Source organism: Aquila chrysaetos, chromosome 2, assembly GCF_900496995.4.
Source record: "Aquila chrysaetos chrysaetos chromosome 2, bAquChr1.4, whole genome shotgun sequence".
In the NCBI taxonomy this organism is placed as follows: domain Eukaryota; kingdom Metazoa; phylum Chordata; class Aves; order Accipitriformes; family Accipitridae; genus Aquila; species Aquila chrysaetos.
In genome coordinates, this window is record NC_044005.1 from 72,463,541 (window position 1) to 72,490,798 (window position 27,258).

The 27,258-nt window shown below is 40.4% G+C and overlaps 1 protein-coding gene across 17 annotated transcripts in view; it reads left to right on the forward strand.

The window, feature by feature from the left end:
- SNAP91 (synaptosome associated protein 91) overlaps nt 1-27,258 on the forward strand; it is a 70,596-nt gene that overhangs the window by 4,018 nt on the left and 39,320 nt on the right. For all 17 annotated transcript variants that reach the window (XM_030039625.1, XM_030039593.2, XM_030039606.2 and 14 more), the window contains exons 3-9: nt 16,177-16,319; nt 17,379-17,454; nt 19,256-19,358; nt 20,691-20,784; nt 22,015-22,126; nt 23,560-23,666; nt 25,031-25,072. In XM_030039625.1, the coding sequence (XP_029895485.1) occupies nt 16,177-16,319; nt 17,379-17,454; nt 19,256-19,358; nt 20,691-20,784; nt 22,015-22,126; nt 23,560-23,666; nt 25,031-25,072 (677 nt within the window). The remainder of the gene's footprint in view (nt 1-16,176; nt 16,320-17,378; nt 17,455-19,255; nt 19,359-20,690; nt 20,785-22,014; nt 22,127-23,559; nt 23,667-25,030; nt 25,073-27,258) is intronic.

The window sequence follows — 27,258 nt, forward strand, 5'->3', positions numbered from 1 at the left end:
ATGGCATTAAATGAGTTTCCCAAGTCCCCGTGGGGAGAAAAGGAATGTAAATCTAGGATGCTGTGATGGTTTGGGGCAAGCTGTTGCAGTTGGCATGTTAGAGCTCTGACCCTTTCAGACTTACCAAACTGTCGTCATCTTAAAGTTGTCTTAAATTCTCTATAATGATATGGATTATCTCCCTCAGCTAACCATGTTGTGTTAAATAAATTGTGATTAGATACAGCAAATGAGGAAAGTATTCCCATGAAGAAGTGGGGATTAGCAACTTGATTCTTGATGGAGTGAGAAGGGCCATTGCAGAGTGGGTGAATGAGATATATGGGCTGTGTTAAGGATATATAAGCTGTGGTAATTCAACTGGGAGGGCAATCTTAGTGCATGGCATTGAAGTTTCATTCTCAGAGTTGTTCTGAAAGATGTGTTAAGGCGTCACTGAGGGTTTAATTATGTGGGGCAAGTAAAAGGCAGCTTCCAGCCTTGAATGGAGGTGACTGATGGTATCAACAGTAAGAAACTTTCAGAGAAGGGAAATAACTTGACTTTGAAATGTGAAAACACACAATAGATGAGGGAAAAATAGGTAGATCTGAACTCAGCTCCTTTTATAAAGGATCTCGCTCAGAAACAGACCATCAAGCTTTCATTTAGGGAAGTGAATTGGAGACCAGTGAGGTTGTTGCGTCTGCAGTTGGTTGTAGCAAGTTCCTGTTTCTGAAAATGATCAAGATGGTTGGGATTTTCCTTGACTTATTTTGTTGAGTGAATTGTTTTGCAGCAGGAGGAAGTTCTGGAGTGTGCATTCGAAAAAGACAACATGGTGCTTCCTTACTTCTTCAAAGTAATTCTCATAAGGTAGAAGGCCTTTCCAGAGGCCTGATCAAGAGCTGGGAGGTTTCCATGAAACATGGAAACAAAGCAGATGATCAGGACTTGATTTTCTGTGGCTGTAGAGGTGACCTGTGTATCTGTAGTAACATCTTTCCATCCCAAGTCTAATTTTGCATATTTGTATGTGGCTGGCAAACAAAGGCTCCAAAAGGAAATTTATAGTTTAATTCATGCTGGTAACTGAACTGCAGGGCTGGTGTCAGTATTTTGCTTATACAGACACTTCTGTTCCTGCAGTGTTTTGCCTTTCTCTTGCAAATTGTGGGGATGACCTAACAAGTTTGAATCCCTGTGGTCTCTAGTACTGAAACAGAAGTGGCTGTTGACCAAAAGCAATGGGTTAAACTTTTTTCATAGGCTCAGTAAAGACAAAGTTGCTAGATCCCACAGGTTAGTCTTACAAACCTCTATCTCATTCCTGAGGAATATGTTTGTCTCTATTTTTTGGGAGAGGTGGGGGTCAGTGGAGCTATCTTGAGTCACTAGACCTCAGTGACTGTTAAGGTTAACTTGGATGTGTATTTCAGAAGTTGTTTGCTGTTAAAGTGATTTGGGGAGTGTTCCAAGTCTGTTGGCACTTGGGGCCCTTTCCTAGCGGGAGTAGCGCAGACGTAGGAGTACTGCATTGCTCTGCAGTCCAGGTGACACTTTGTCTTTATGGCCATGGAAGTACCTTCAAGAAAACTGCCAAGAATGGAGTCCCTGTACAGACTGGTCTTAATCCTTCACACTTCACTAATTAAACTACTTCTGTATGTCTCGCTCTATATTGTATTGCTGTAATTTGTCACAGTTTCCGTGTAGGAGAGAACTGACTTTGTTTAAGTTAGCATTGAAGATCAGCTGCAATACAGTGTCTTGGTTTTTGTTGTCACAGCTGGGGTGTATTCTAAATTGTGAACTCCTCCTTGTCACCCCAATGAATGTCTTTCACACCTGAAAAGAAAAAAATCCAAGCAAGCAATGCTTTTGTTTAATTCACTAATGGATATTGGATTGGCACATTTTTTTGTTTGTGTGTGTGTAAGGACTTGTCATCAGTCTCTATTTCTGTGGGCTTCTCCTATGTCCTTCCTCAACACAGTATTGAAGGCTCACTTCATTTGGAGGCATGTAGATCCCTGAATAGGAGCAGAAATGTCTGTCATGGGTAAGGGAGCTAATAAGAAGGCTTTTTGGATTATTTGATCTTGAGTATTACAATGGCATTAACTTTCAATTCCCCCCCTGGCCCCATACTGTTTTTAAGGCATGTGTAGTACCAAGAGAGCGCTGCTCTTTTAATTAAGCTAAGACTTGGCGAACTAATAATTTTTCAAAATATGTTTGAAGCTGGGTAGAAGTTTGAATTGATGTTAAGATACAAAGGTTGAAACATGGGCCCAATCACTTGATCTTGTGCATCTGAACTGTTCTGTGTTTAACTCGTCTTATGGTACAACGCCTAAGGAAAGGAGAGGGAGGATGAGGAAACAGAAGAGTGGGTAGACAGTGTAATATTAAACTTCCTTTCATCCAAACAGTGTAACTTGATAAAGCTAGATTGACTAGTCCTACCCTCCCTCCCCTTGGCTTTTCCCCAGCTGAAGGCATGTATTCTTAGTCTGTTTTCAATAGTCACCAAGACCCTTCTGTTAAACATGCTTTGTCAAGGTCATGGATGACAAATTCTGGGACAAGTCAGGTCTTTCTGCTGTACTGACTTCTGTTAGTAGACCTTGATAATGGGGTAGCTATGTCTGTCTTTGAGGCCCCTTGTTCATGAGATGGTCAGTATGACAGTGACCAGTCCATAGGTTTAATTGCTTCTATTTAGTAGTTGAATATGTTTCATAATAGTCTCACAGTGTTACTCCCTTAGATCCTGGGCGGCAGCAACTGAACGTCTTTTAAACAAACAAAAAAATTAATCTGAAGTTTGATTTCCTGTGGTTTGATTTGATCTGTGCCTCTGATTTCCCAGCCTGGCTCTCAAACCCTCCATCTTCTGTGTGTGCCTTACCTGGGCCTGTCCCACTAGTGAGGAATTCCGTGAAGTCTCCAAGAAAGTGCTCTGTTGGTGTGGTTGGTCTATGTTTCTGTGTCTCTGCCCCATGAAGGATCCTTTGAAGTGCTTAAAAGTAGATGACAGTCAGGATAACTCTGAAGGGCATAGAGCATTTTGGATGCTATTCGTCTTCTCTGCTTCTTGCTGGATGGAGAAATTGGTAGCCAAAGAGGAGAATTTGCTGCCCTCTTAGTCCCCACTTCCGAAGAAATGGTAATATAGTGGAGGCACACCTTCTTCTAGTATTTTTCTGCCTATGCTCAAGATACTCGAGACTACTTCGCTCTTCCTACCCTACTTACCTTTTCCCCTGTACTAGCTGTCCACGGCAAGGTGTTGGCTGCAGGGGTGGCCTCTGTGAGAAGAAACCAGGGCATGTTCCATGCCAAACACAGCCAGCTCCACAGTGGACCCACCGCAGGACACAGCTGAGCCCATCCACCAAGCTTGTGGCACCTCCACGAAAACATACTTAAAGGGCAGAAAACACTGGACAGGCAGAGGAGGAGGAGGGAAAAAGTGAGAAATGGCAGAGGGAACACCAAGGTCGGAGGTGGAGCAGGAGGTACTCCATGGTGCTGGAGCAGATATCCCCTGCAGACTGTGGAAGAGACCCCCATTCTCAGAGGTCACAGCTGCAGCATCCCCCCCTGCTGCCAAAACCTTGCCATGTGCACCCAATATACCCCCTGTCCCTGAAGAAAAGAAAGGGAGAGGTCTTCCTCAGTCAGCTGTGGACATGTGGTATTGCTGAAGGAGCCAGCTCCAGTGTTTTTTGGAGGTGGGGAAAAATTGGGGGTGGGGGGAATGACATTATATCCCTTCCATTAGTCTTACTGTAGTCTAAAGATGAGTCAGTGGTACCAAACAGTATTATTAAGTTAACATGCCCTGTTCCTTTTTGGCACAGGTTCTCTTCAAGGCACAGATCAGGATGTGGGTAAGGGTGGAAAAGCACAAATTCTGATGTGTGCCCAGGGGAAATACAGTAGTCTCAACAATGAGTGTCTGATGAAACTTGAACCTCCAAACTTCAACATGTGGCATGCAGATTAGGAACAATATTCTGCCTGGCTTGGAGAGAGGGGTTTCAAATACCATGAAAACTAAAAAGCAAGGAATAAAGGAAGCCAGGAAATCAGGGTTTGAATGTCAGCGCAGGATGTCTAGTGTGCCGAAAGAACAGGTCATCTAGCATGGGGCTTAACCCTGAACTCCAACTAAATGATATGATAGAAGAAGCCTTCCTAGTAGATTTGCAGGCAGTGATCTGTAGCAGAGGGTTTGCAGCGGTACTTTTGTTCCCCTGAGTCAGCAGTACCAGCAAGACTGCAGTGTGAAGCTTCATTGGTAAGCTTATTAGAGTATCCCATCCTGTCAGACTCGGCACGGTTGCTTGATTTTCCTACTGGCCAAAATTTTGCTTGGACGAGAGCTTGGTGGCTTAAGTAAAACCTGAATAAACCAGATGTTGGCAATTGCTAGAAGGCAGTTGGAATACTTGGCAGAGGCTAGCTTGTCACTTTGTGGAGTATGGTTAAGTCTGCTTTTTCTGGAGTCTTGCGAACTGCATGCTAGACCCTTAAAACTGTTTTTAATACTTATAATCTTGCCATTTTAATCATGTTTACTTCTGCAGAGCTGCTTGAAAACACTGAAAATCAATACAAAGCAAGTTTTGCAAGGGTGGGCTCAGAGGTGTATTCAACAGTCATAGCTGGTAGCCAGTACGCTGCTTGTGCTCATAAAAAATTCTTCTCTTGAGGTTGTGAAACACATTTGCTGAAGCAGTTGAGAGTTGTAGCCCACTAGGACAGGGAATATACCAGCAATCTGGACTAGTGCCACGAATGGTATTGGACATCAGCCTTGAAGTGTCACCATGAATGTAGGTGGAATACTGGAACGGTGTTTTCTAGGCTTCTGGCAAATGGTAGCATCCACTGGGCATCTGAGATTTGCAGCTTAGTTGTAGGTATAGTATGGGAAATGGCAGTGCACTGTATTACCACTGACTTCTGGTCGAACCAAGTCTAAATACCCTTCTGTTCCTCCTCCCTGCCCAGGATAATGTGATCCCCTGCTTTGTTCTAGATTATATCTGTATCTTAAATTAGTTTAATGAAAGGGATTGGATGCTGAAAAGTCCTGGTGTCATGCTAATGTTGTGTATTTATGTAATCTGTACTCTGGCCATTTGAGCTTAGGCAGTGTGTCAGTCATTTGCCTTTCCTAGAGTCTGTTTTTTCTAGCTATTGATAAAACTCAAATGTGTTATGATATTTCTTGTAGAGGAGATTTTGCGAGTACCATAGGTGTGATCATGCTTGAAGGCCACCAAGAAAGTACACTCTGCCTCTCATATGTACCGAGAACTGCAAGTTGCTGACAGGACACGTCTGCAGCTTGGGTCTGACTCATGGCAATCAACTCTTTTCTTGGTTGTAAGCCAATATGCAAAATTGCCACAGGTAGAAAGCAAGTTGGCAGGAACTTCTGTGTTGTAGTTGGGCCATAGGGCTCTAACAACAGTTGAGCTGTGTGCTTTGCCAAGGTGGCTTTACTTTGTCAAAGAAGGAATGCAAAAGAAAGCAATGTTCTTTGCTAGTTGTTTCTAGGTTTTTAGGTGACTAGATTATGGCTGAGATGTGAAACACTGGTAAGGGTAGATTGGAGAGTTTGGTGTCCACTTGAGCTAAGATTGTTCTACCATATATTTAAAGGGCCGAAGAATATGTCTTGTCAAGAAAGTGTCTTAAACTTTGCTGTCCTGAAGAGGTGGGATGAGACTGTGGCTTGACTACTGACAGTATAGTCGATCACTTCAAACTGAGTCTTCGCTTGGCACGAGCACGGATGACACAATGGCAGCGGGTGCTTCCATAGCAGATGGTCAGCAGTTAGCCTGCAGAGGCTGGCAGGCTCCTAGTGCCTCTGGCATAGTTTTGTTATATCTCTTAAGTCTCTCTGATAGTTTACAGAATGTTCTAAAATGGTCCTCCATAGCAGTGAGAGGAGGACAAGACTGCTCAAAGCATGAATAAAACATGCTGACTTGTCGCCCACATTCTTAAAATGTATGCAAGTTTACAAGTTTAGAGGAAGGTCTTCAAAAAAAGGCAGTGATCGGTTATCTTGCCACAGTGCAGGACTGCACTAGCTAGAGCATACATGTTACACATAACTGAAGAGCCCACATAGATGCACTTAAGTGGGAGTTCAAACTGTTTTTAAAAGGACTCTTCCTTTCACTTCTCGTTCAGAGAGTGTAGGACTTGTATGAAAGAGGGAAGCCAGCTGGCCTGTTTCCTGGCTCTGAAGGCTGCTGTTTCTCATTATGTAGAGGTCGAATATAGACGAAAGCTTTAACGTATCATTGCATCAGTTCTTTAGCAACCCCGGAGTTTTAAAACCCAACCTTTTCAAATGGAGACTTGGGTTTGGATCTTGCTGCATGACTCTGGAATCCAAAGTATGGTTATTGAGCCTGTAGCTCTTAATCTAAGTTTTATAGCTGCATCTAAACCTATTTATAGGAGAACGTACGTTCTGCTAAGGGGCAGCAAGCCAGAGGAAGTCAGCATATCTAGTGTGCCAGTGTTTTGAAAACATGTATATTTTATCATGAGTGATGTTTCGTTACTTCCATCTTTCAGAACACTTATTTTTATGTGAGCCTTGCCTGTGACTTTCTGATCTAATCTTTCATTCTAAGCCACGTAGAGTCTTTCTAGTTTTGCTAAGCTTGATTTAAACTTCAAATTCCTCTGTTATTTGTGAACTGCAAGAGTATTAACAGGCAAAGTTTGCTGTGTTTGGAATAGGTGAGTTTAAAGAACCTCCTCGTGTTTATCAGGAAGCTGGAAATTGCTGAGGCAGTATTATGAGAAGCTACCTTTCAAAACTCACCTCCGTATCGTGCTTAGGAGTTTAATTGACACTTCTGGGTGTTCCAGTCTAGAGATCTGACTCTTTGTTAAAGACTCTTTGTGAAACTTTGCTGCCTGGATATGAGCCTGAGTGATGGATTCCAGCTTCCCCACTCATCAATAACTTGATAGGAGACTTCCTCTGCCAGTGGCAAACCCATCTTCCAAAGGTATTGGTGACTTTGATCTGTTAGATAGCAACTTACTACTGTCAGGTTTTTTTAAATGTTAGTAGTCCTAACTGCATCTTCAGTATCTCAGGTGGAGGTTCCATTGGATTTAACAGATTTTTTTTGCCGTATATGAAAGGCTGCAGGCTCATGTTGAAGAGTAAAGTCTACTGGTAGTTGATGTTAGTTTTTTAAAAATTTCTGAGACTTAAACTCACCTGTCCGTGTGGCAGAAGCAAAAGGATCTTGTTTAACTGGTGTAGTACAGGGGAATGAACATAAAGGAATGGCACGTTTGGTTTCATTATTTTTTTTTTAGCAACGAGAGAGTAAAGCTCTGTCTAATTGTGAAGGACATCAGTCAGTTTATTAAAAAAACCCAACAAACTAAACAAAAAAACCCTTTTTTACAGCACAGCATTCACGTATGAGGCAGCAGTCTGGTTTTAGGAACTCTTATGGTCTTTCTGTTGCTTTATAGATAAATAGATACAAGACAAAAGAGATTGAAATGATTGAACCCATGTTCTAAAGTACTTGCTGTTTAGTTGCAACGGCTTCAGTATGCCTCTAGGCATACCATCCATACTGTTGCACTGACTGCATGGACAGGTTTGCATTACGCTTGGTTTCTTTTTCCTACAGATATGTCCATGTTTTCAACAAGACTGTCTGCATAGCTGTGGGCATTTCATTCCCAGTTAAGAATTTCAACCCATGCTAAGCTTCCTGTGGCTTGTCAGCTCAACAGAGTGCCTGGGCTCTCTGGCCTTGTTTGCTTATTTTTCAGGCTGACCGTACTGAAGGTTGTGTCATCATGTGGTGCCTACTGACAAAATAGCTGGACTCTCAAAAGAATCCCGCTGAGAGGGTAGGAAAAACATGGACCGTGGTCTGGATATTGGAAGTTAGATGTGTCAGCTGCTGAGCCTGCCTGCTCGACTGACCTGTTTCTAGCATACAGGCTGTAGCTAATTAACATGTCACTGAAATTGCTTGCACATTGTCTCATCCCCACCCTATTTTTTTTTAATGTATTTCCAATGTGTAACTGCTAAGTAGTGCAGGTGAAACATCAGGCTGCTTCCAATATATTTTCAGTCTCATTCAGATTGTAGTGGATTACAAATTGCCGTTCTGGGCAGAGTTGATAGGCTAGTGACAGTTTCACTTCTACAGGTTTATTAAAAAAAAATGGTTTTCCGAGGAAAGTAGATCATTTCAGAGTGGAAAGCACTAACCAGGGTTCATTCTTCTCAGAATAAAAATGACAGCAGCGCGGCAAGTCAAATAGTTCATGTACCATGCCTCAGCTGATTACCCCTTTGCCAGATGTGGTTGGAGTGTAAGATCAGCCCAACATGTAAAGGCTGATTAGAAAATACTCTAGTGCAGAGATTACAGTAAATGACCCCACACTGCTGTGGCAAACATGAAATCCTTACTTTTCTAGTGTAGCTGTGCTGCTCTGGATAAAAGCCACAGTTGATCCTGTTACTGATATTCCAGTAAACAGCCAAGTGATAAGAGTTACGAATTGATATAACCAACAGGTAATGTTAGGGGTTGTTCACCCTTGTGGATGGATAACCACAGGCCACAGCAGGAATCCTGGTATCCAGTTACAGTAGTCAATTAAATAGATCTTATCGACTATTATCCTCCTAAGCAATAATCTTGGAACAATATGCTCCCTTTAAACTTGTTCTGTTGTTTGCAGCAAGACCTAGGATGCGATGGGACTGTCGCTTTAGTGCTTGCATGGGCGGAGAGAACAATTCTACCTGTTAGAGGAAATTGAATAAATGCTTTGAAGGCTTGGCAGAAGATTCATATTTCTTCCCTAAATTAAAGTGTATGTTGTTTAAGGCAGGTTTGAACTGCTGAAGCAAATGGCTTGTAGCATGAGGTCTGAGATTTGCCATGTGGGATAGAAGTTCCTTTTTATGCAAAGTTATTGGTCAAATGCTTAACACAAATGCTACTTGTAATGTTAGGGTTTTTTTCCATGTCCTTCTCTCCCTGAGAGTTTGGCATCTAAGATGCTGTATTACAATAAGCTGAGGAATAGCATTTCTCCAAGACAATTGCTTTTAACCTTATAACCATCAAATTGTCCACCAAATGCAAATGGCATTTTGTGTATCTTAAACTATTGAGAACTGTGCAAAAAAGGTAGTACAATGATGATTTGTGGCTTGGCTGCTATTTGCAGTAAATCAATAAAATAGAGAAGTGGCACATCTAGCTCCAGAATTACTTGATGTTTCGTATCGACATAAGCAGAACTGCTCAATTCTTCTCTTTGGGCAGAAAAATACATGTTTCTGTTGAGCTAGTTGTGGAGCAGGATTTGGGTGAAGAGAGGGTCTGGAATGGGGTCTCTGGGTGAGAGGAAGGGGTCATTCAAGCAGTGATTTCTCCTCTTTCCCCTGCTTTGCTGAACTTGTATTCTTGCCTGAGACAAATTCTTTGGTATTCAAAGTGAGTGAATTCTGTACAAATGAGGTTCAAGACTGAGCTTCTTACTACTTTGGACAGGGGAAAGATTCCATGCCTAATAACTAGGGTTTTTCCTACAGTGAACCTGCTTGGCTGTGGTCAGGAAGAAACCAGGCAGGATTCTTTGACCATGGGGCCTTTTCCCCTTTTGATTAGTGTTCTGGCTTCACGTGTGTGAGGCTAAAAAGCTGCTTTCCTTATTACGTATGTACTAGGGAATTTGTGTAGCCCATCTTCTGGGTTACAGCTCTATTGTTCCAGATATTTAATTCCTGAGTAAAATTGAAGCTTTTATTCTTCTGAATAGTTGGATCATGGGTGTCAGTAAGGTCTCAGACTTTGTCCATAAAATGTATTCATCAGTAAGTAATTAGCAGTCTTAAAGACCATACTTAAAACCCTAATGGCTGCTGCTTAAACTTGAGCTTCTGCAGCTGGCCTGAATGTCATCTTTCAGTTGTGCTACTCTCGAGGAGAGAACTCCAGTGTAAACACTAAAGGTAATGGACATTATTCTCCCCCTCAGAGGCAGTGAAGCTATAAGTTCTGGGAACTTTTAAGTAAAAAGTATTCATAGTTCATGGAACTTGAGGGAGTTGCTTATGGCAAGAATTTTTTTTAACACAGTATAATCACACTTTTTCCTTATTATTAGTACTTGGGGAGACAGCTGCTTTGGTCACATCCTTTCGGATCCAGTAGAAGACCACCTGACAGTTGGCTTTTATTTTGCCCTTTCCAAGAGAGCTGCACCTGAACCTCTGAGGAGGAGAAGCCGTATGTATAAATGGTTAAGGACCAAAAGGGACACAAACCCAACATAACTGGTTTAATACTGGTAATGAGCTGGGGTGGTTTTTGCAGATGACTTAAAGCCAAATGTCTTGCCTTGATAAATGGTGGGGAAGGAGGGGTGCAAACCATGTGAAAATGCACTGGAAGAAAATCCAGCAATGTATATGGGCAGTAGATTTTTCAGCTTTGTTTTCAAAACAGGTGTTTGGTGATATAGGAAGTGATACACTGTTGTATTTAAAAAGGAGTAGTGTGATAATAAGATGTTTCTAAGGCTAATTAAACTCTCAGAGAAATTGGAGGAAGCTCCAAGAGAAATTTGCTGGTACTTGAAGTCATCTGCCCTGTCTCTCCGCAGACTCTGCATGTGATTGATAGGGAAGAAGAAACTCTTCTTCTCTTCTGAAAAACACTTAATACTATAGGTGGTATGAGTATGCCTATGAGTAGGCAGAAGGAAGAAATTGTCTATAAAAGGTGGTCTTGGTGTGGGATGCAGTTGTGTGGTTCAAAGATTGACTGCCATGACCTCTCAAACTTCAGGATCTGCAGCAAATATTTATCCTTGCAAGAGTCTGAGATGCGTTTGGGAAAAAGAAGGTCTGTGAAGTAAGGCTGGAGAGAGGAGGTAGCAGTTCCCCTAGTTATTTGTAGTCACAAGGACTATAGCTGCATTACTGGGAAAGTCTATAGTATCTGGAGAGCATGCGCTCTGTGGAAGATGATTGTGTTTAGGTTTGTTGAATTGTCATAGGCATGAAAGTGCATAGGCAGTATCTGGAAGATGCTGGATTTTGATAAAGGGTAGGCTTGCTGGGGTCAAGGGGTAGTAACTCTTGAGATAGACTTTTGGGGAGGGAGGAGGAGACAGCATGAATTGCTGTTCTGCTTGGGGAGATTATTACAAGCCAGATCATGGTGCATGTTTGGAGACGGGGCAAGCTGGGGGTCAAAAGAGTAGATGGTAAACTTCAAGCCCACAGAAAAATTCCCAACTCTTGTTTGTGGAATTTTTTGATAGTCAAAGCCAACAACATTAAGATCATCTAATGTTCTCATAGGCAATTGTCACAGAAGCAGAAACTGGTAACTTTGTTCTGCTTCCTATTAGTCTTTTGTGGTCTTCAGTAGACCTGGAAGTTCAGCTCTTGCATTGGTTAGCACAGTGATATAGTAGCTTCCTGATATAGTTCTGTGCCTTGCAAGGGAGGACTCGTACTGTTACTTGCCTATTTAACTTTTTTGGTTGAAGCTTGTAAACTCTTACTTTAAGGCACTTCTTTCTGTTCTTGACTAGCCTGGATTTGGAACAATCCTGCATTTCCCTTTCTATAGGTTCAAGGCATTATTTAAATATAAGCAAGAAAGAAAACTTGTGAAGACTACTGTAGTGTTCAATGTAATAGTGAGGAAGGTCTGTAAGGGAGTTACTGTCAGAGAGATTTGGCAAAGTTTAGGAACTGAGTGTATGACACAGCTCAGATGCTGAGGCAGCTCGCGTGTTAATTCAACCTGGAATGACAGCTGCTCTTAAGTTGGCACCAATAATATTCTTCTGAACAGAGAGGTTTTGTGCTCTGCTGCTGTTTCTCTGCATACTGAGATGTAAATTGTGAATAATTAACTTTGAACTGGGGAATCCCAGGTCTGTTTATTAAAGAATTGAGTAAAAAACCAAAACAAACAATAACAAACAAAATGGGTTAAAACCCCTGCCCAGATCCAGAATACAACCTGAAAAGGTAAAGGAATGAGAGATTCTTTAAAGTGTTGTATAATCTCTCTCATTTAAAACAAAACAACCCCCCAAACCCAAACCAACCTCAAAACTAGGAAGTAGTTTTTATTGAGACTGAAAAAGTCTGAAATTCTGAAGATTTTGAAACTTTCTTGCTGTTCTCTTTTTTGCCTTATGAGCTTAACAAACACCTAAACTAGTCACATCTTTTAGTGGTCTCTTTAAAAGGTCGTGAAGAGCTAAGGTGTCTTAACTTACTTCAGTCTTCCTCACTGAAGCCTCTACCAATCTTCCTCAATTTGGCAGGTTTGTCTTTTTATTCATGAAGATGTTGATCATAGTTTAGCTTTGCTTCTCTTCCCTAATTAAGTTGCAGATGTTGTAAGACTGGGTCAAAAAGGTGGCTAGTCAAAGAGTTCAAAGGCTGGTGTTTAGATTTAAGTTATGGTGTCAAAGAATTGACAACTGTTTATTTCTTCTGTGTGCATTGGTTTTGCATCTCAAAACTTAACTAGAAAAAGTGTATGAAAGTCCAAATTATGATTTAAACAAGGATCTCTAGACTGAATAAGTGTTCAGAACAGCAGCTACCAAAATGTGAAGAGAGGAGATAGCAGAAATCATGAACTGTGATTTGGCAATTATAATTTAGTCCCACAGTGAACAAATCGATTCAGGTGAAGGGTATGTACGTCTTCATTCTCCAGCTACTTCATTTCTGTGAAAGTCACGATGAAAGCACTTGCTGCTACTGCCGTATGATTCCTCATTTCTCACCTTGCTTGGAATTTGTATTTGAGCTCAGTTTCTGGGTTTGGGCATTAGCTGTCAGTGTACTTGACATGGATGCCTGCGATAGCAGAAACTTCATCAGGAAGGTGCCTTTAATCCTTGTTTGTCCTACCTGTGTGTACCCCAAATGGAATAAACTTTGTAAGGTTGCTTCATGTGGCTTCTGATGGGCTGTTTTTCATTTGGTACGTCTCAGTATTATCTATTTTGTATTAACAAGTCACCTGTGACTTGCTTGGAAGACTGAACTTCATTGTCTCTTTTGAAAACTAAGTTTCTCTCCCACCAGTAAATCATAGAATCTGTATCTTCTGAAAATGTAGTTTCTACATTTTCTTTTTTCTTGTATGCGTTTTCTTTTTCCTTGTACCTATTCTTCCATACCACACTGACGTAAAATTAATTTTGCCAAATCTTATTTTAAAATTTAGCTTAGCCACCAAACTTTGCTGCTCAGGGTTTGTTAAAGTTAGCTAAGCTTGTGAGTTGTTCCAGAAGCTGACAATTGTTGGTTAAGCTGGGACTCTATGGTATTGGGGAAAGAAACCCAGGAAGCTTAAATTCCTTAACTTTGTTGTGTGACTTAACAGGAAACAAGTCTGCAAGAATTAACCCCCCATGTCTTTTTTTTTTTTCCTCAGATGAAGAATAAAATCTTCATGTGTGGTTTAATTCTCTTCTATGCACTGAACGTAGTAGGCTTAAATTTAATCATACCTCTCTACTCAGCGCACTATAATTACTCGTGTCCTAAAACATTCAGAGCTGCAGACTGAGACGCTGTACCCTCCAGCATTTTGGAGAGGAGGCAGAAATGACTGAGTGACTTTAGAAGCAGTGCTGTGGTAGCGTATAGGAGTAGTGCCTTGTAGCCTCCGTTGCCAGCGTTGCTGTGGGTGGACTCCTCTGAGGTTTCATTATCTAACATCCGCCGATGGAATACACAATTTATAGCACCTCTCTTCCATAGTGAGCTACGTACTGAAATTTAGGACTGAAGGCTTGCAAGTTTGATGCATGTTTCCTTATACTAAGGACAAATGCTTTCATCTGCAGTAAAACCTCTGAACAGGGTAAATGGTGAGGAAGCCATTTGTGACTTGCTTCTAGGCTTTTACAAACCACTGTCTTCTATAAGCATTAATCAGCAGTACAGAATAAAAGATTATTGGCCTGTTTGTACAAGATGATCAAGGAGAATTATTGGAGCTCTGAGCTTGAATTGCTGTCATTCAATAGTATGGCTTTAGTACTGTAATACTTTGTCTGCAGAACTGCCTCCTTCAGGGGTAGTATAACTGATGTTATAGAAGTTAAATTTACATTTCAGAAGGTGTTCTGCAAAAAAAACCCCAACCCAACACCCGTAACCAAACCAAAAAAACACCATGACAACAAACATTTTAAAATCAAACTTGGCGAACAGATCACATCATAATTTTTTGTCTTCTGTCTCATTACAGAAAATCATTCCACTGCCCTGAAACTGAAGACAACTTGCAGTTTTATGCCCATACAAAATACAATTTTAAACACAAGCACTGCAGTTTTCACAAGCTTCTGACTCAGAGCTACAGATTTCTTGTATCTTTAAATGAGTCTGTTTACTAGAAGTAAAAAAAACCCATAAAAATCATTTGCCATGCATTAAAAAAAAAAAAAAATTTGCTAAACTTCTGAATGCTTCTGGTACAGCAGTGTAGGTTTCTGAACACACCAGGTAGTTCTCAATAGCTGATGCAACTCACTGGTCTGTTTAGACAGACTTGTCCTCTGGACTTTTTCTGTGCTGCAGAGGCAGAATCAGTAGTTTCACAGCAATCTGAACCTTGACTTCATGCTCTCAGCACCATTAATGCCCTCCATTTTATGGGGCTGTGCTGGGGAGGGAAAGCAAGTCTGGAAGTGGTGACCCTGCTGCCCAGGTGAACTGAACTCCTGTAGAGTGTTTACAGCAGACTCGCATAGTTTAGGTGTGCAAGGATCAGTCACAGAATAGCCTGTCTGCTTCTAGGGTAGAAAATCTGTCATCACTGAATGACTTGAATAGTTGGATGAACATTTCTAGTCTGGGGGCGAGGTAGAAAGAAATAGGTGGAAAATCATTAACAGTGATTACTGTCCTTTCAGGGAAAGTAAAACATGAGTATTTTCATTAGTAACACAGATAATGCTTAGTCTGTCAGTTCAGCTTTTTAATTTTTAACTTTTTCTACTTAGGTCTTCAAACTTTAAGCCTCAGCCCTACAATTAGGTCTATATCCTGTGCTCTTTGTGTTGCATGAAGTTGTCTCCTGAAGTCTTGCTAGGGCCCTGTCTGGCATCACATGTGTTTTGGTCATGCAGCTGCAGTATGCGGTTTCCAGCTGTGTCTCCAAAATAGGTAATAGCTTGTAGAAGGTCATTGCTGGCTGCCTAGCAAGAGTCTGTAGGTAACAGGTGATGTAGTAAATCAGAGATCCTATCAGTAGATGTGGGATATAGATGCTAGTGGAAAGCTTGCTGCCCTACTGTTTATGATTTAAGCACGCACTTACCTTAATTTCATGTACTCTCCTGTGCAAGTCTACACCTTCCTAATGTATAGGACACAAAGCTGTATTTTATTCTTGTTCCCTAAGACAGTCTAATGTCTTATTTCTTCTATGTAAGGTGCAGTTGCTTGCAGAAGACTATTATTCTTCAGTGTAAACTAATGTCTATCCTTGCCTTCTTTCCTACTGTTGAAGAGGTCTTAATGCAAGCCTGAATGCACTCTTCTGCTGTCTAGGTCTGCAGAGACTCTAGGAGGTGTGCTGTAGCATGCTGATGAAACTCTAACCTCTCCGATGAGTAGAGTATCTGTTTCTGCTGATACCTCTTTTTGCTGATGTGACTGTGTTCAGTGTGCTTGACGTATTACCTGTAAGTGAAGAATTCCATAATACTCATTCATCTAACCCAGAGGTAGTGAACTGCCATGATTAACTTGAAAACCCGCAAGCAGTAAAGTCATGTGATGTTGTGCACCCTAACTTCATCTGGGATGAAGATGGAGAAAGGTTGAGACATGGCTCAGGACAGAATTGTTGGAAAGCTAGTACTGTTGGACAAAAGAGTCAGACCAGTGTTGCTGTCAGAACGTACTAATATAATCTCAGGTTTTTGGTTTTTGTTTTGTTTGTTTAGGTTTTTAAATGTAGAACATAAGCACTGAACTTGCTGTTTGTCACAACCATGGCCTGCAGCCTGGCGGGTTGAGAGCCTGGCCATGCTGCAAACTTTTTTGTCTTATTTGTAGCACCTAACACCTTCCTTTTCTCTCTCTTACAGACTTGATCCAAGCAACTAATGAAACAAATGTGAATATTCCTCAGATGGCCGATACACTTTTTGAGCGAGCAACAAATAGTAGCTGGGTGGTCGTATTCAAAGCCTTAGTTACCACACATCATCTAATGGTTCATGGCAATGAGGTAAGTGTAACCAGCTTTCTCTCGAGACCACATTGGCACTGAGCAGACTGCAAGCCAAAAACATTAGTAGTGCAAAGGCGTCTCTTCTGAACCAGTAAAGACCTGAGAACAAAGGGCAAGAACGATTCTTGTTAAGGAGCAAACTTACCTTTAACAACATGGTTGGAGGCATGCCGATTATCTGTCTCTTCGTTTAAAAAACTGTAGCATAAGAGCAAGCAGCAGCCTGTTCCAGGATGTTGACAATTTATGTGCTGTCTGAAAACAGAGCTACGCAGGATTAAAGACTACCTGGGACTTTTTGACCAGAGTCAAAGTTGATGTTCTGCCACTTGTGTAATGCCATCCAAATAGCTGCCCTTTCTGCATGACAGTTAAAATCTTCCTAGAGCTGTAAATTCAACCTGATAGCCTTTTGGATTGCATTTTCCTTGCCCTTGCTTGTTATTGACCTGTTCAGACTGGTATGTCTGCATGAAAACAAAAGCATACTTAAAGAGCTTTAGTATGACTGTGAAACAATTCGTCCCTGGCTGTATATAAAGTGTTTTCATGCAATGAACTTCTCCAATGTCACAGTGTAAATTTTTACTCCTGTCCTACTTGTCCATTCCAAGTTTTGGCCAATATTCTGATTTGCGTTCTGTAACTGTTTCAGGCTGTTAGTCCCTGTATTTGATGTGGGGCCTGCTTGTTATTAAAACAGGCTTTCGGCTTGGCTGAAACTGGGGACTGCTGGATTGAAAAGTCTGGGACTAGCCTGGATATGCTGCTTTGTAATCTCTTTGAGAATTAACCATTTTTATTGCTCCTTCCACAATCTGGTTTCTATTTTGCACAGATTCTATTTTTATGTATACAGTAGGATATTTAGTAGAGATTGAGGCTAAATGTAATTGGTCTGAATGGATGAAAAAAGTTTTGAGGAAGTTATAGCAGGCTAAGACAAAACTCTGGGTTTTCACGTGTGTATGCTGGAACTAGACTGGTAATCTTCCTGCTAGGAGGTACAAAGCCTTCAGATCCAGCCTGTGATAACAAAATAACTTTGTGTTGCAGAGATTTATTCAGTACCTGGCATCTAGAAACACATTGTTCAATCTCAGCAATTTTCTGGACAAAAGTGGATCTCATGGTAAGCCTACTCATGTCTATAATCTTAACAAGATTCTAAATAAGATACTATTGTTAATTTGCTCCCTCATTCATAAGATGAAAATAATATAAAAATGTGCTACTGAAGCCTTTTTATAAGTACTTAATGAATACAGGAGCTCAAGTGAACTGGTGGACAACTTCAGTACAATGTTTCTCAGTTCCTGCAGAATTTTTACTCAAAAGGTGAAGCTGTACAACTCCCTTAAAGTGCTGGTTGAAATCAGGACCCAGTCAGCTATCTCCTTAACTGTCATGGGAGTTAAGGATGAAATTGATAACTTTCCATTTAGTTTTTTGGTTTTTACTGTCTTAAACAGTAATTTAGTTGCTTGGGAACACTGCACTTTATAGGAGTTGTCTGTAAGTGTTTAATTGAGTGGGGGGAGGCACCAAAAGAACTACCTGCTTTTGATTTGAGTAGTGAATTTAGAAAAGTCTAGGCAGAAATTAAAGAGTTCTCTCTAAAGCTTACAAAGTCTGTTTTTCTACTTTAACTCTGGAATTATTAGTGTATTTTCCTGTTCCTTCACTTAGCGGAGGAAAAGCTTGTTTCATGGTAGCTCTACTAGAGAAGAGAGAAACCTTATAATTCTGCAGCTGTCAGAGATATTTGTAGACTGTATGCAGAGTGCAGGAATGCTACACTAATGGGCAAGATCGAAGCAATGCCATGTTACTTCACCTCTGGATGGAGACATGTGACACCAAGAATTGAGCATCTTTTAGAAATGGTAACACAGGGCAGGAACAAAGCCAAACAAATATTAAAACTGTATTTGTCTAAGCAAAACATGCTATCCGTGTTCAAAGATACTGGTATTTGGCAACAAGGAATTCTGTTAAATGCATGCTTTTGTGTTCTTTGCCACTTTCTTTAAACTTAAATTGCCATTTCATAGATAATACAACAGTGTGTCAGACATAATGAGCCATCAGAGTTGGTAGTGTTAAGCCTGAGTTAGCAGAGATACTTAATGTTGAGGGATATTAAGGAAAAATACAGTCAATGACTAAGTCGAGGGGTGTGGATTTTAACAACGGTAGCAAAAAGGGACTTGTACTGAAAAGGAGGAGGAGTTGCCTTCTGCACACATTTCTGTAGCTTAGAGGAAGAAACTTTGAAAGAAATACCTGAAGGATAGACTGTAATACTAACTGTGTAGAAGTCTTATAGGCTTGAAGGTCACTGAAGTTTGAGGCTGCTTGTACAGTATTATGTGCCTTGAAGATCCCTGGTGTAACAGTTCAAAGAAGGCACTAATCTCTGAATGCCATCATACTTTCTTTGTTCTGGTAAACCTAGTCAGGGGAATTTTGAAGGTCCATGTAAGAGTTGGAGTGATTGACATATGTAAAATAGCAAGAGTGTTTAAGTTGAAATAAGTCTTTATCCCAGAAGTCATGTACCAGTTAAGTATAAACTTTTTGTTAAATTGGAATTTTTCCCTGTTAATAGAAGGGTAACTAATTTCCCCATCAAGTAGTGTTACCACATAACTGTGTAGGAGCCACTAGCAGGTTTCCCCAGGAACTCTGCCACTGGTACGTTGGATGAATCTGTTGGAGGAGAGAGTGGTGGTAGATTGTTTTGGTGCAGCACTACTGCTTTTTCTTCAGAAGCTGGAAGATGTCTTGTAATGCCTGTTCTGTATGTGGAGTTGTTTAGTGCAACAGAGATCACATAACCTTAGGATCTATTGACTGTATATTATTGTTTACTAAAGAACCTCCAAACAAGCATGAAAATTAAGTGTAAAACATGTAACTGTTTTTTGCAGGTTATGATATGTCCACCTTTATAAGGCGTTATAGTAGATACTTGAATGAAAAAGCATTTTCCTACAGACAAATGGCATTTGACTTTGCAAGAGTGAAGAAAGGGTAAGCAAAGTTTAGATATGTAAACTGATAGGGTTGTCGGACCCATGAAAATCTTGTTTGTGGCATTACACTTAATTTTAGTGTCTCAATAACTTCATTCTTACATTCTTTGTTTAGCCACAATGAAACACCAAAATGGTTGGAGTTCTTAAGTATTTGTAATTGGTTAAAAATTGCACAAGGAGGAGAGGAAAGACTGTAGATAGTAAGGCAAATACCGAAGACTAAAGCAAGGTGCCTTGCAGAGCTGGGAGCTTTTAGTGCTAGATGATAAATCTGACTCTTATTAAATAGTGCTGCAGTGAGACTGTGTTTAGGATTTGGAGAAGGAAACACTCTGAACTGTATTTAGGATGTTTCATTACACTCCAGACAATTTCCATAAGAAAGATGACTGAGTACAAAGGAAAACCGAAGTGAACACCTGAAGTTCTTAGCAGGCAACACAGCCAACAGTTATAAACTGTTCCTGGACAGGCTTTCTATGCATGTTATTTCTGGTACCCAAAACAAGGCACTGCCTCAGAGTATAGCATTAAATAAGAATAGTGGTATGCATTTCCAGAGAGGAGATGCTATACCTGTAAGTGGCCAGAATGGGGCAATACCTAATGGTGGTTGTGCAGGTTTGTGATATTCAGAGATGAAAACAGGCACACGTGAAGACTGCTATAAGGCTACGGGCGGCAATTAAGGAATGCCACACATCCGTCACCGCTGCGTGATCCTGTTGGAGTAATGGTTCAAGACTGATAAGGCAGGTCAAAGTCAGTGGAAGTGCTATGAAGGAGTAGTGGAATTTAGTATTCAGGAATCCTGAAGACAGAAGCTCTAAGCAAAGATTGCCCTGATTTAAATCATCACTGAATTGGCATGCATATATTGTGGCACCTGATTGGGGGGGGGGGAACAAAACAACCAACCTGTAGCGTTTTTTTGCCTTCAGTGACCACAGACACGTCAGCAATGAGTTGTCATTAGTTATTCATAACAAACTTAGAGAACTGATAGTCTTTGTACATTAAGTACTTCTGTGACAGTATTTCTGGTCAAGTTATTTAAACTCTCAGTGTTTTATTTACATAAAGAGATCAATCTCACATTCGTAACTCTAACACAAAACCTCTCCTCACCTGCTGTCGGGGAGGATGGCTGGAGGAAGTATTTTTCAGGCCAGCTCTATTGATGATATGAGAAGCAGGAGAATCAGACAGTGCTTCAAACGTTTGAAATGGATTATAGCTGCTTTAAGCTTAAATTTAGACAACAAATCAGTTTGGGGGAAGGGAGAGAGGAAATGCCATGGCTTCTAATCTGTATTCCCTCTTGCAGAGCTGACGGTGTAATGAGAACAATGGCTCCTGAAAAGCTGCTGAAGAGTATGCCAATATTACAGGAACAAATTGATGCACTACTTGAATTCGATGTATGTATTGTAGCTGACCCAGCATTAATGCTGGGCAGTGACTTATAAATGCTGCGGTGTAATGAACACGTTTCACCTTGTAGGTAATGCTTTACTGGTCATCCCATCATGTGGGCCAAAAAATCCCCTTTTCAGTGTCCCACTGAGGTAGTGTGGTGAAGGATGGCCCTTTCCTATATGTATGAAATGTGCAGATTGCACTTATTTTTGTGGACAGGGTAGAGGAACAGCATGGGAAATGAGGGGCATTGAGGAATGCTGACGCAGAGTTTGGAGTTTCATCTCCTGCATCAGTGAGGGGAAGAAATGGACAAAACAAGGAGACTGAAGAATCTTTTTTCTGTCTCTTGGCAACCGACTTCTTTTGCAGGGAGGCAAAAAGCCATTAAAATACTGCATGTACGTTGTTTGGCTTCCTCAAAATCTTCATCTGGTTTTCAGCTGTAAACTGAATTGGCTAAACTTTGGTCTAGACTGTTCATAGAAATAAGAGTCTACAATATATTTATAATGTTTTCAATGTTGGTGGGATTGTTTATCTGCCTTAAGGATAAAAACAGGAGTCAATTGTTGTAGGAGGTACATTGCAAAGAGGTCTTTGAAGGAATGAGTCTTGAAGTTCTTCTGTTCTTGGTGGGCAGAAGGACATGCTCTCAGGTGGAAGGCAGGGCCCACTACAGCTTTCAGAGGAAAGCCTTAGAAGTACATGTCTCGCTAATGTGTTTTTCATTCCATAAATGGCATAGGAATTGTGGTCTCAGAAGAGGAGGTATTTTTATTAAAAGAAGGAACTTTTAATAAACGAGAACTTATTTTCTGCCCAAGTTAACATGAGAACTGGAAGGGTCTTGACATCATTAACCCAACTGTATTATCCAGTAGACTACTGAGGTTTTGTCAAACTCTGCTGTGAACTGACATCTTTTGTCCAGTTTCATTAAAGCTTTGTTAATAGCATCTCTGCCTTCCTCCTCTTTGTGATAGGTGAAGGAGTCAAGACTAAGATGTTTACTGTTGATGGGGATATTCCTCTGCTGTAGTGGATTGTTTTGGAGCGGTGAAGAAAGCAATCCTTGATCTGCTAACCGAAACCTTTGTTTGGTTTCTTTGTGTGAAAGCTTGCATTCAGTGCTTGATTCTATCTATAACAGCATCAGATACCTGGTGCAAGCTGAAACTTCTGATTGCATTCAAAACATCTGTTGTAAATAACTGGTATTTTATTTGTAGGTTCATCCAAATGAATTGACAAATGGTGTCATAAATGCTGCATTCATGCTTCTATTTAAAGATCTTATCAAACTTTTTGCTTGCTACAATGATGGGGTTATTAACTTACTAGGTAAGTAACCTGGTGTCTATATCTCACATACCATAAGTGAGTGAAAAACGAGTTTCAGATCCACTTCAGTTTTTTTATTTAACCTTCATTAAAACTACATTTTCTTGACTGTTCTATTCTGAAGTGAGAGAAAACTTTAAGCCATAACCTCTTACATTAGTGTTCATCTGAGGCTGGATTGTCATATGCCCTTAAAATTGTACAGATGTCTACATAGAGACACTGAGCATCTCTGTGCTTAAAGAAGTGTACAGTGCTGTGTGAGCTTGCATAATATGTCCTGCAAGGTTAGCAAAGCAACTTTTGCTCTTTGATTGCATTTTTAAGATGCCCAGATTCTTCTGTTATATATCCTATGTGGCAGCCTTATATGAAGTAATATACTCCTGAATAACATTCCTGATCTGTCTGAAAGCGTGACTGCCAAAGCTGGATCCCCTCCAGAACCCTTCCTACCATCAGCCTACAAAGTCTATAGGAGGCTGTGAGCATGTTCTGAAGCTCAGACAGCTTGGTGTGATCACCAGCATAACACACCCTAAGCTGTCCCTGCGAAAGGCTTCGTTATGAGGTCTAAAACGAGGAGTTGCCATAAACTGCAGGAAACATAACTGACCCTGTAGAAAATGAGCTTCAACTATTAAAACTTGTGAGCACTTCAGCTGGTCTATAAAGACAGCTAAAAACTGAGATTGCTTGGCCAGTATGACTGACCTAAAACTCTGGCTGCAACTAGAACAGGAAGAAACAGAGAGGTTACAGACACTGAACAGGTAAAAAGATGTTCCTGAGCTGTAAAGCTCAGACAATTTTTTTGTACCCATGTTGCAACGCTTTCTGGCGGTTTCATAAAAGTAAGTCCAAGGTGTTTTGACTGAAACTATAGGCATGAGAAGCTTATGCAGCAGATACGAATGTGTTGGGCATAACAATTGGATGGAAATTTCACTGTCTACTTCTACTTAAAGTGTAAGTTCTGGTTGAAATATGTGGCAGTAGTGCTTGTTAATGGAAATGAACCAACTTTAGAGAGCTATTCAAGTGGAAAAAGTACTCTTCTTTGGAGAGAAGACAACTTGGGAGAGGACATATATTAATATACGTTTAAGTATCCTTAATTACTTTGAATTTTAAGTTTGGTAGCTACTTCACCTGCTTACTTTTTATCTTTAAAAACCTGGTTCATATCACACACAATGCTATGGCTGGTTGGGGTGCAATTTTCTGGTGTATATAATTCTTTAGCAGCTCAGCAAGCCCGACTTCTAAATTCTACTAAGGACTAGGAATGCCACTAGATTAGTGTCTAAGTAGAAAAATGTTAATAGAGTGCAATACTCTTGAAATGTGATTTTCCTGAAAACTAGAGTTTCTGATGAATGCAGACCTAATGTAAGACATCTTAACTGAAACTTGCCAAATTATTTCTCTAGAGAAATTTTTTGAAATGAAAAAGGGACAATGTAAAGATGCTCTTGAAATCTACAAACGATTTCTTACTCGAATGACCAGAGTATCAGAGTTTCTTAAAGTTGCGGAGGTAAGTGACTTCTAGTCATCTTGAGTCTGGCACTTAAGTATTTTGTGAATTTTTTAGCACTGATATAAAAATATTAATTGCACTTGTTAAGCATCTGACTCACTATGTATAAATGTGAGGCAGTATAGAAGTTCCTGGATCTGCTTGTTCAGCTCTTCTGGAAGTAGTTAAGTAGTCCCTGCTTAGGACTTCCACATCTCTACTGTGCAGCCAGCCTCAACTTTCCTGGTAACTTAACAGATGACATGACTTCAGCCGTATCTATATTTCTTGGAAAGGCTGTAATGAATGCATGCTTCTAGGACAGGTTTGAACATTAGAGGAAGATACAGCAATTAGGAATAAAAGCATAATGATTTTGTAAGTCTGCTTTGTAAGTCTTTGCAGCCAACTACAAGTTAACTGGGATGTGAGATTTTCCTGGTTTTGATCCTTGCTATCATCCTCTTACGTGGATAATACAAATATTGCATGGTTAGTTAACTCTTTTGCTGGGCCTTCATTTGTGGTAGTTGGTTTCTTGCCACAAGATGCACATTTTCCATGTTTTATGCTTTATTATAATGGACAGCAGTAATGAGCTGAATAAAAAGTTTGTTTCTTTGCTAATTCACTTAACTATTTATGAAGGACTCTGCTAGACTGCTGAATGGCACGTAATGTCTGATATGAATGTTGAGCTTGAGCTTGAGGGAGTGAAGTACTTTATAGACACCTATAGGTCAGCTTTGCAGGACAGGGATTATAGTGACTATACCTCAGGATTACTAGGTGCAGTGGAGCTTGTTCTTCTGCAAAAGCTAAACCAACAGGCACTCTGAAGAGCCATAGTGAAGCAACAGGACAACTAATAGAAGATTGCAGACTTGGACCTCATCTTGCTGTATTTGAAATGCTAGGAGAGAAGGGTGGAACAACAAAGTGACTTGAGCTTTAGCGTTTTTTTAAGCGATGTCTTCTAGGATTTGCTCACTGGCTGAATTTCAGAGAACTTCATTAGGATAGCTGGGTATCTGTATAATATGTGTTTGGCAGTTCACTAATGCTACCCTCTGAGACAACAGTGTATGACCAAAAAGCCCCACCTGACCTGCAGTATGAAGTTTACCTGGGTGGAATGTAACTCCCCCCTTTTTTTTTTCCTTTATTTGTTTTTTAATGGATATTTAATTAAAAAAAAAAGACTACTGCAGGTTGTTGAAGGTAGCTAGTGGAAAGATGGGCATCTGGACTTGCTAACTTTGTGCTCTTTTTCTAAAGATGAAGCACATTATATGTTGAAGAGTATACCACAGTTCTAGTCAAAATTAGTGCCTGCTGCAGTGGAATAATGCACTTATGCTTTACCTCTTTTATATCCACAGCAAGTTGGAATTGACAAAGGTGATATTCCTGATCTTACACAGGTAAGCTTCTCTTGTAGTCTTTTCGGATCTGTGTAATAACTGAGAGTTATGTAATTAGGAAGCACACCAGGAATGTAAATGTTGGTAGGCAGTCACACCACCTAATGTTTTAAAGCCCTCCCAACTTGCAAATAAGAACTGCCCAAAGCTATTTTTGAAGGCTGATATAACTAAAACATCTTTCATGATGACTTCTGACCTGTAGTTGAAGGGTAGACTGTTCTGCTCTTTCAGAGCAGCACTAGCACTAGTGCTGTGGACTTGAAGTTTAAATGCAGAAGCTGTGATTTGATTGCTGAACTTCTCTGTCAGTATGCATGAAAACTTTTAACATCAAAATTCACTTATGCTGTAGCTGCTTAAATTCTGTTGTGCTGGTCCACTTTCAATGTCACTTGCAAATTGGCCTGGGTGCCTGGCTTTGTGTTTAATGTGGAAAGGATATTTACTTGGAGGAAGAGATCTGTGCTGAAGAGTTCACTCGTGGCAGTTTTGATGCCAGTAAAATTGGAACAGAAGAGCAGCCCAAACTGCTTAACAGTTGTAAATCCTATGTGTTCATAACCTATGAATGTGTAGTTGTTGAAAGCCTCTTGAAAGGCTGGTTTAAATCAGCATCAAAATAGTGGTTCTCGTGGTTAAAAAGCCAGTTAAAGTCTGAAAGTGAGATACAATGTGAAGTTGGAGAGTTTTAATCTTTATGGGTTTCAGATGCTACGGGGCTATGAAGTCTGGCCACTCTTTTAGCAGAGGAAAACTTAGACTAGCAGCGTGTGGAATACCGAACCTAATTCTGAAATAGCTGAAGTAGTATGTTAACCTAACTCTGTACCTCAGGAGCTCTTTTTTAACACGGTCCGGTCAGTGATGAACTAAGTCCTTGAACCAGAAGAACTCACCTTAAACTCAGTTAATGAAATATGCTGTATGAATTCCTGTGGGTTTTATCTCCTTCTGGTTGTGTTGTGTCAGCCTGCTGGAAAGGCTGCCTGCTGGGACTGCACAAGCCCTGTTCGGCATCATCAGCCAGTGCCGCGCTTGCTCAGCGGCACCTTAGTTACTGCTGCCGGAGTGCTGCCTCATGAACCAACGCTTTAGAATATAATAGAATAGTTCCTTGGGAAGGCAGGGATCTACAGTGATCATCTAGTCCAACTGCCTGACCACTTCAGTGGTCTTCCCAGGTAGTCCCTCATGGCTGTGTTCTTCCAAAGGCTGCTTGGGACTCACTTGCTAAAGCTCATCTGCAACGTGCTGTAGATTATGTATAAGACCTAAGCAGTGTACTTCAGTGAGAAATAAATAAAAGGTGAATAATAAAACTGAATTTCAGCTAATAAGTAATATATAATTGTATATAATATCAACGGTACACCTAAATTCCTAAAGCAAGCCATGGCAATAGTCAGCAGTATTCCACAAGAAGTTGGCTGTGTTGACACTTGATGTGTGTATATACCCTGTAAATACAAACAGGTGGTCACAGTACTGAAATACAAGTTGATAGCTGTCATCTTTGGACTTTCTAGTTTGACTGCAAGGTTTTGGAGGCTGAGGAGGCATCTTGGCAGCTGAAGAGCTTGGCTTATTTTTATTTATTAGCAATTCTTAAAGTACGGCAGTTTTGCCCCAAATAGCTAGTGGGGAAGCCATATCTAAGGTTCCACCACGATGCTGACTGATAGATTAGTCTAATGTTGAAGCAGTATCTAGAAGAAATTAAGCAATGTTCGGTGTTGCAAATTGGATACCAGACAGTATTTAATTTCCAAATTGTTGCATCTGGGTAGAAACTTTTTGAAGTTTTCTCTGTGAATTCTGTTTGATAGATGAGTTTCGCATTACCTTGTTGGCTTTTAAGAAACCTGTGAATAATGTATTGGAAAGCTATTTAAAGTGTGTAGAAGTAACAGGAAATAATGTGGTTTGGTTTTTTTTGTTTTGGTTTGGTTTTTTTGAAACATAGCTTTCTGCTATAGCTTTTTTGAATATGTAGAAGTCTGATTTTTTTTTTTTTTTTTTCCCAAAAGTGAGCCTTTACTCATCTTTTTGTTGCTGCTGGAGAATTCTTGTAACTAAGTCACTTGTGTTTAATCAAATTCATTTCTGTGCTCAAATTAGTTGAAAATGAATAAATATGCCTATAAAAGCTGCAGTAGTTAAGATGTTTCTGCATTGCATACGTA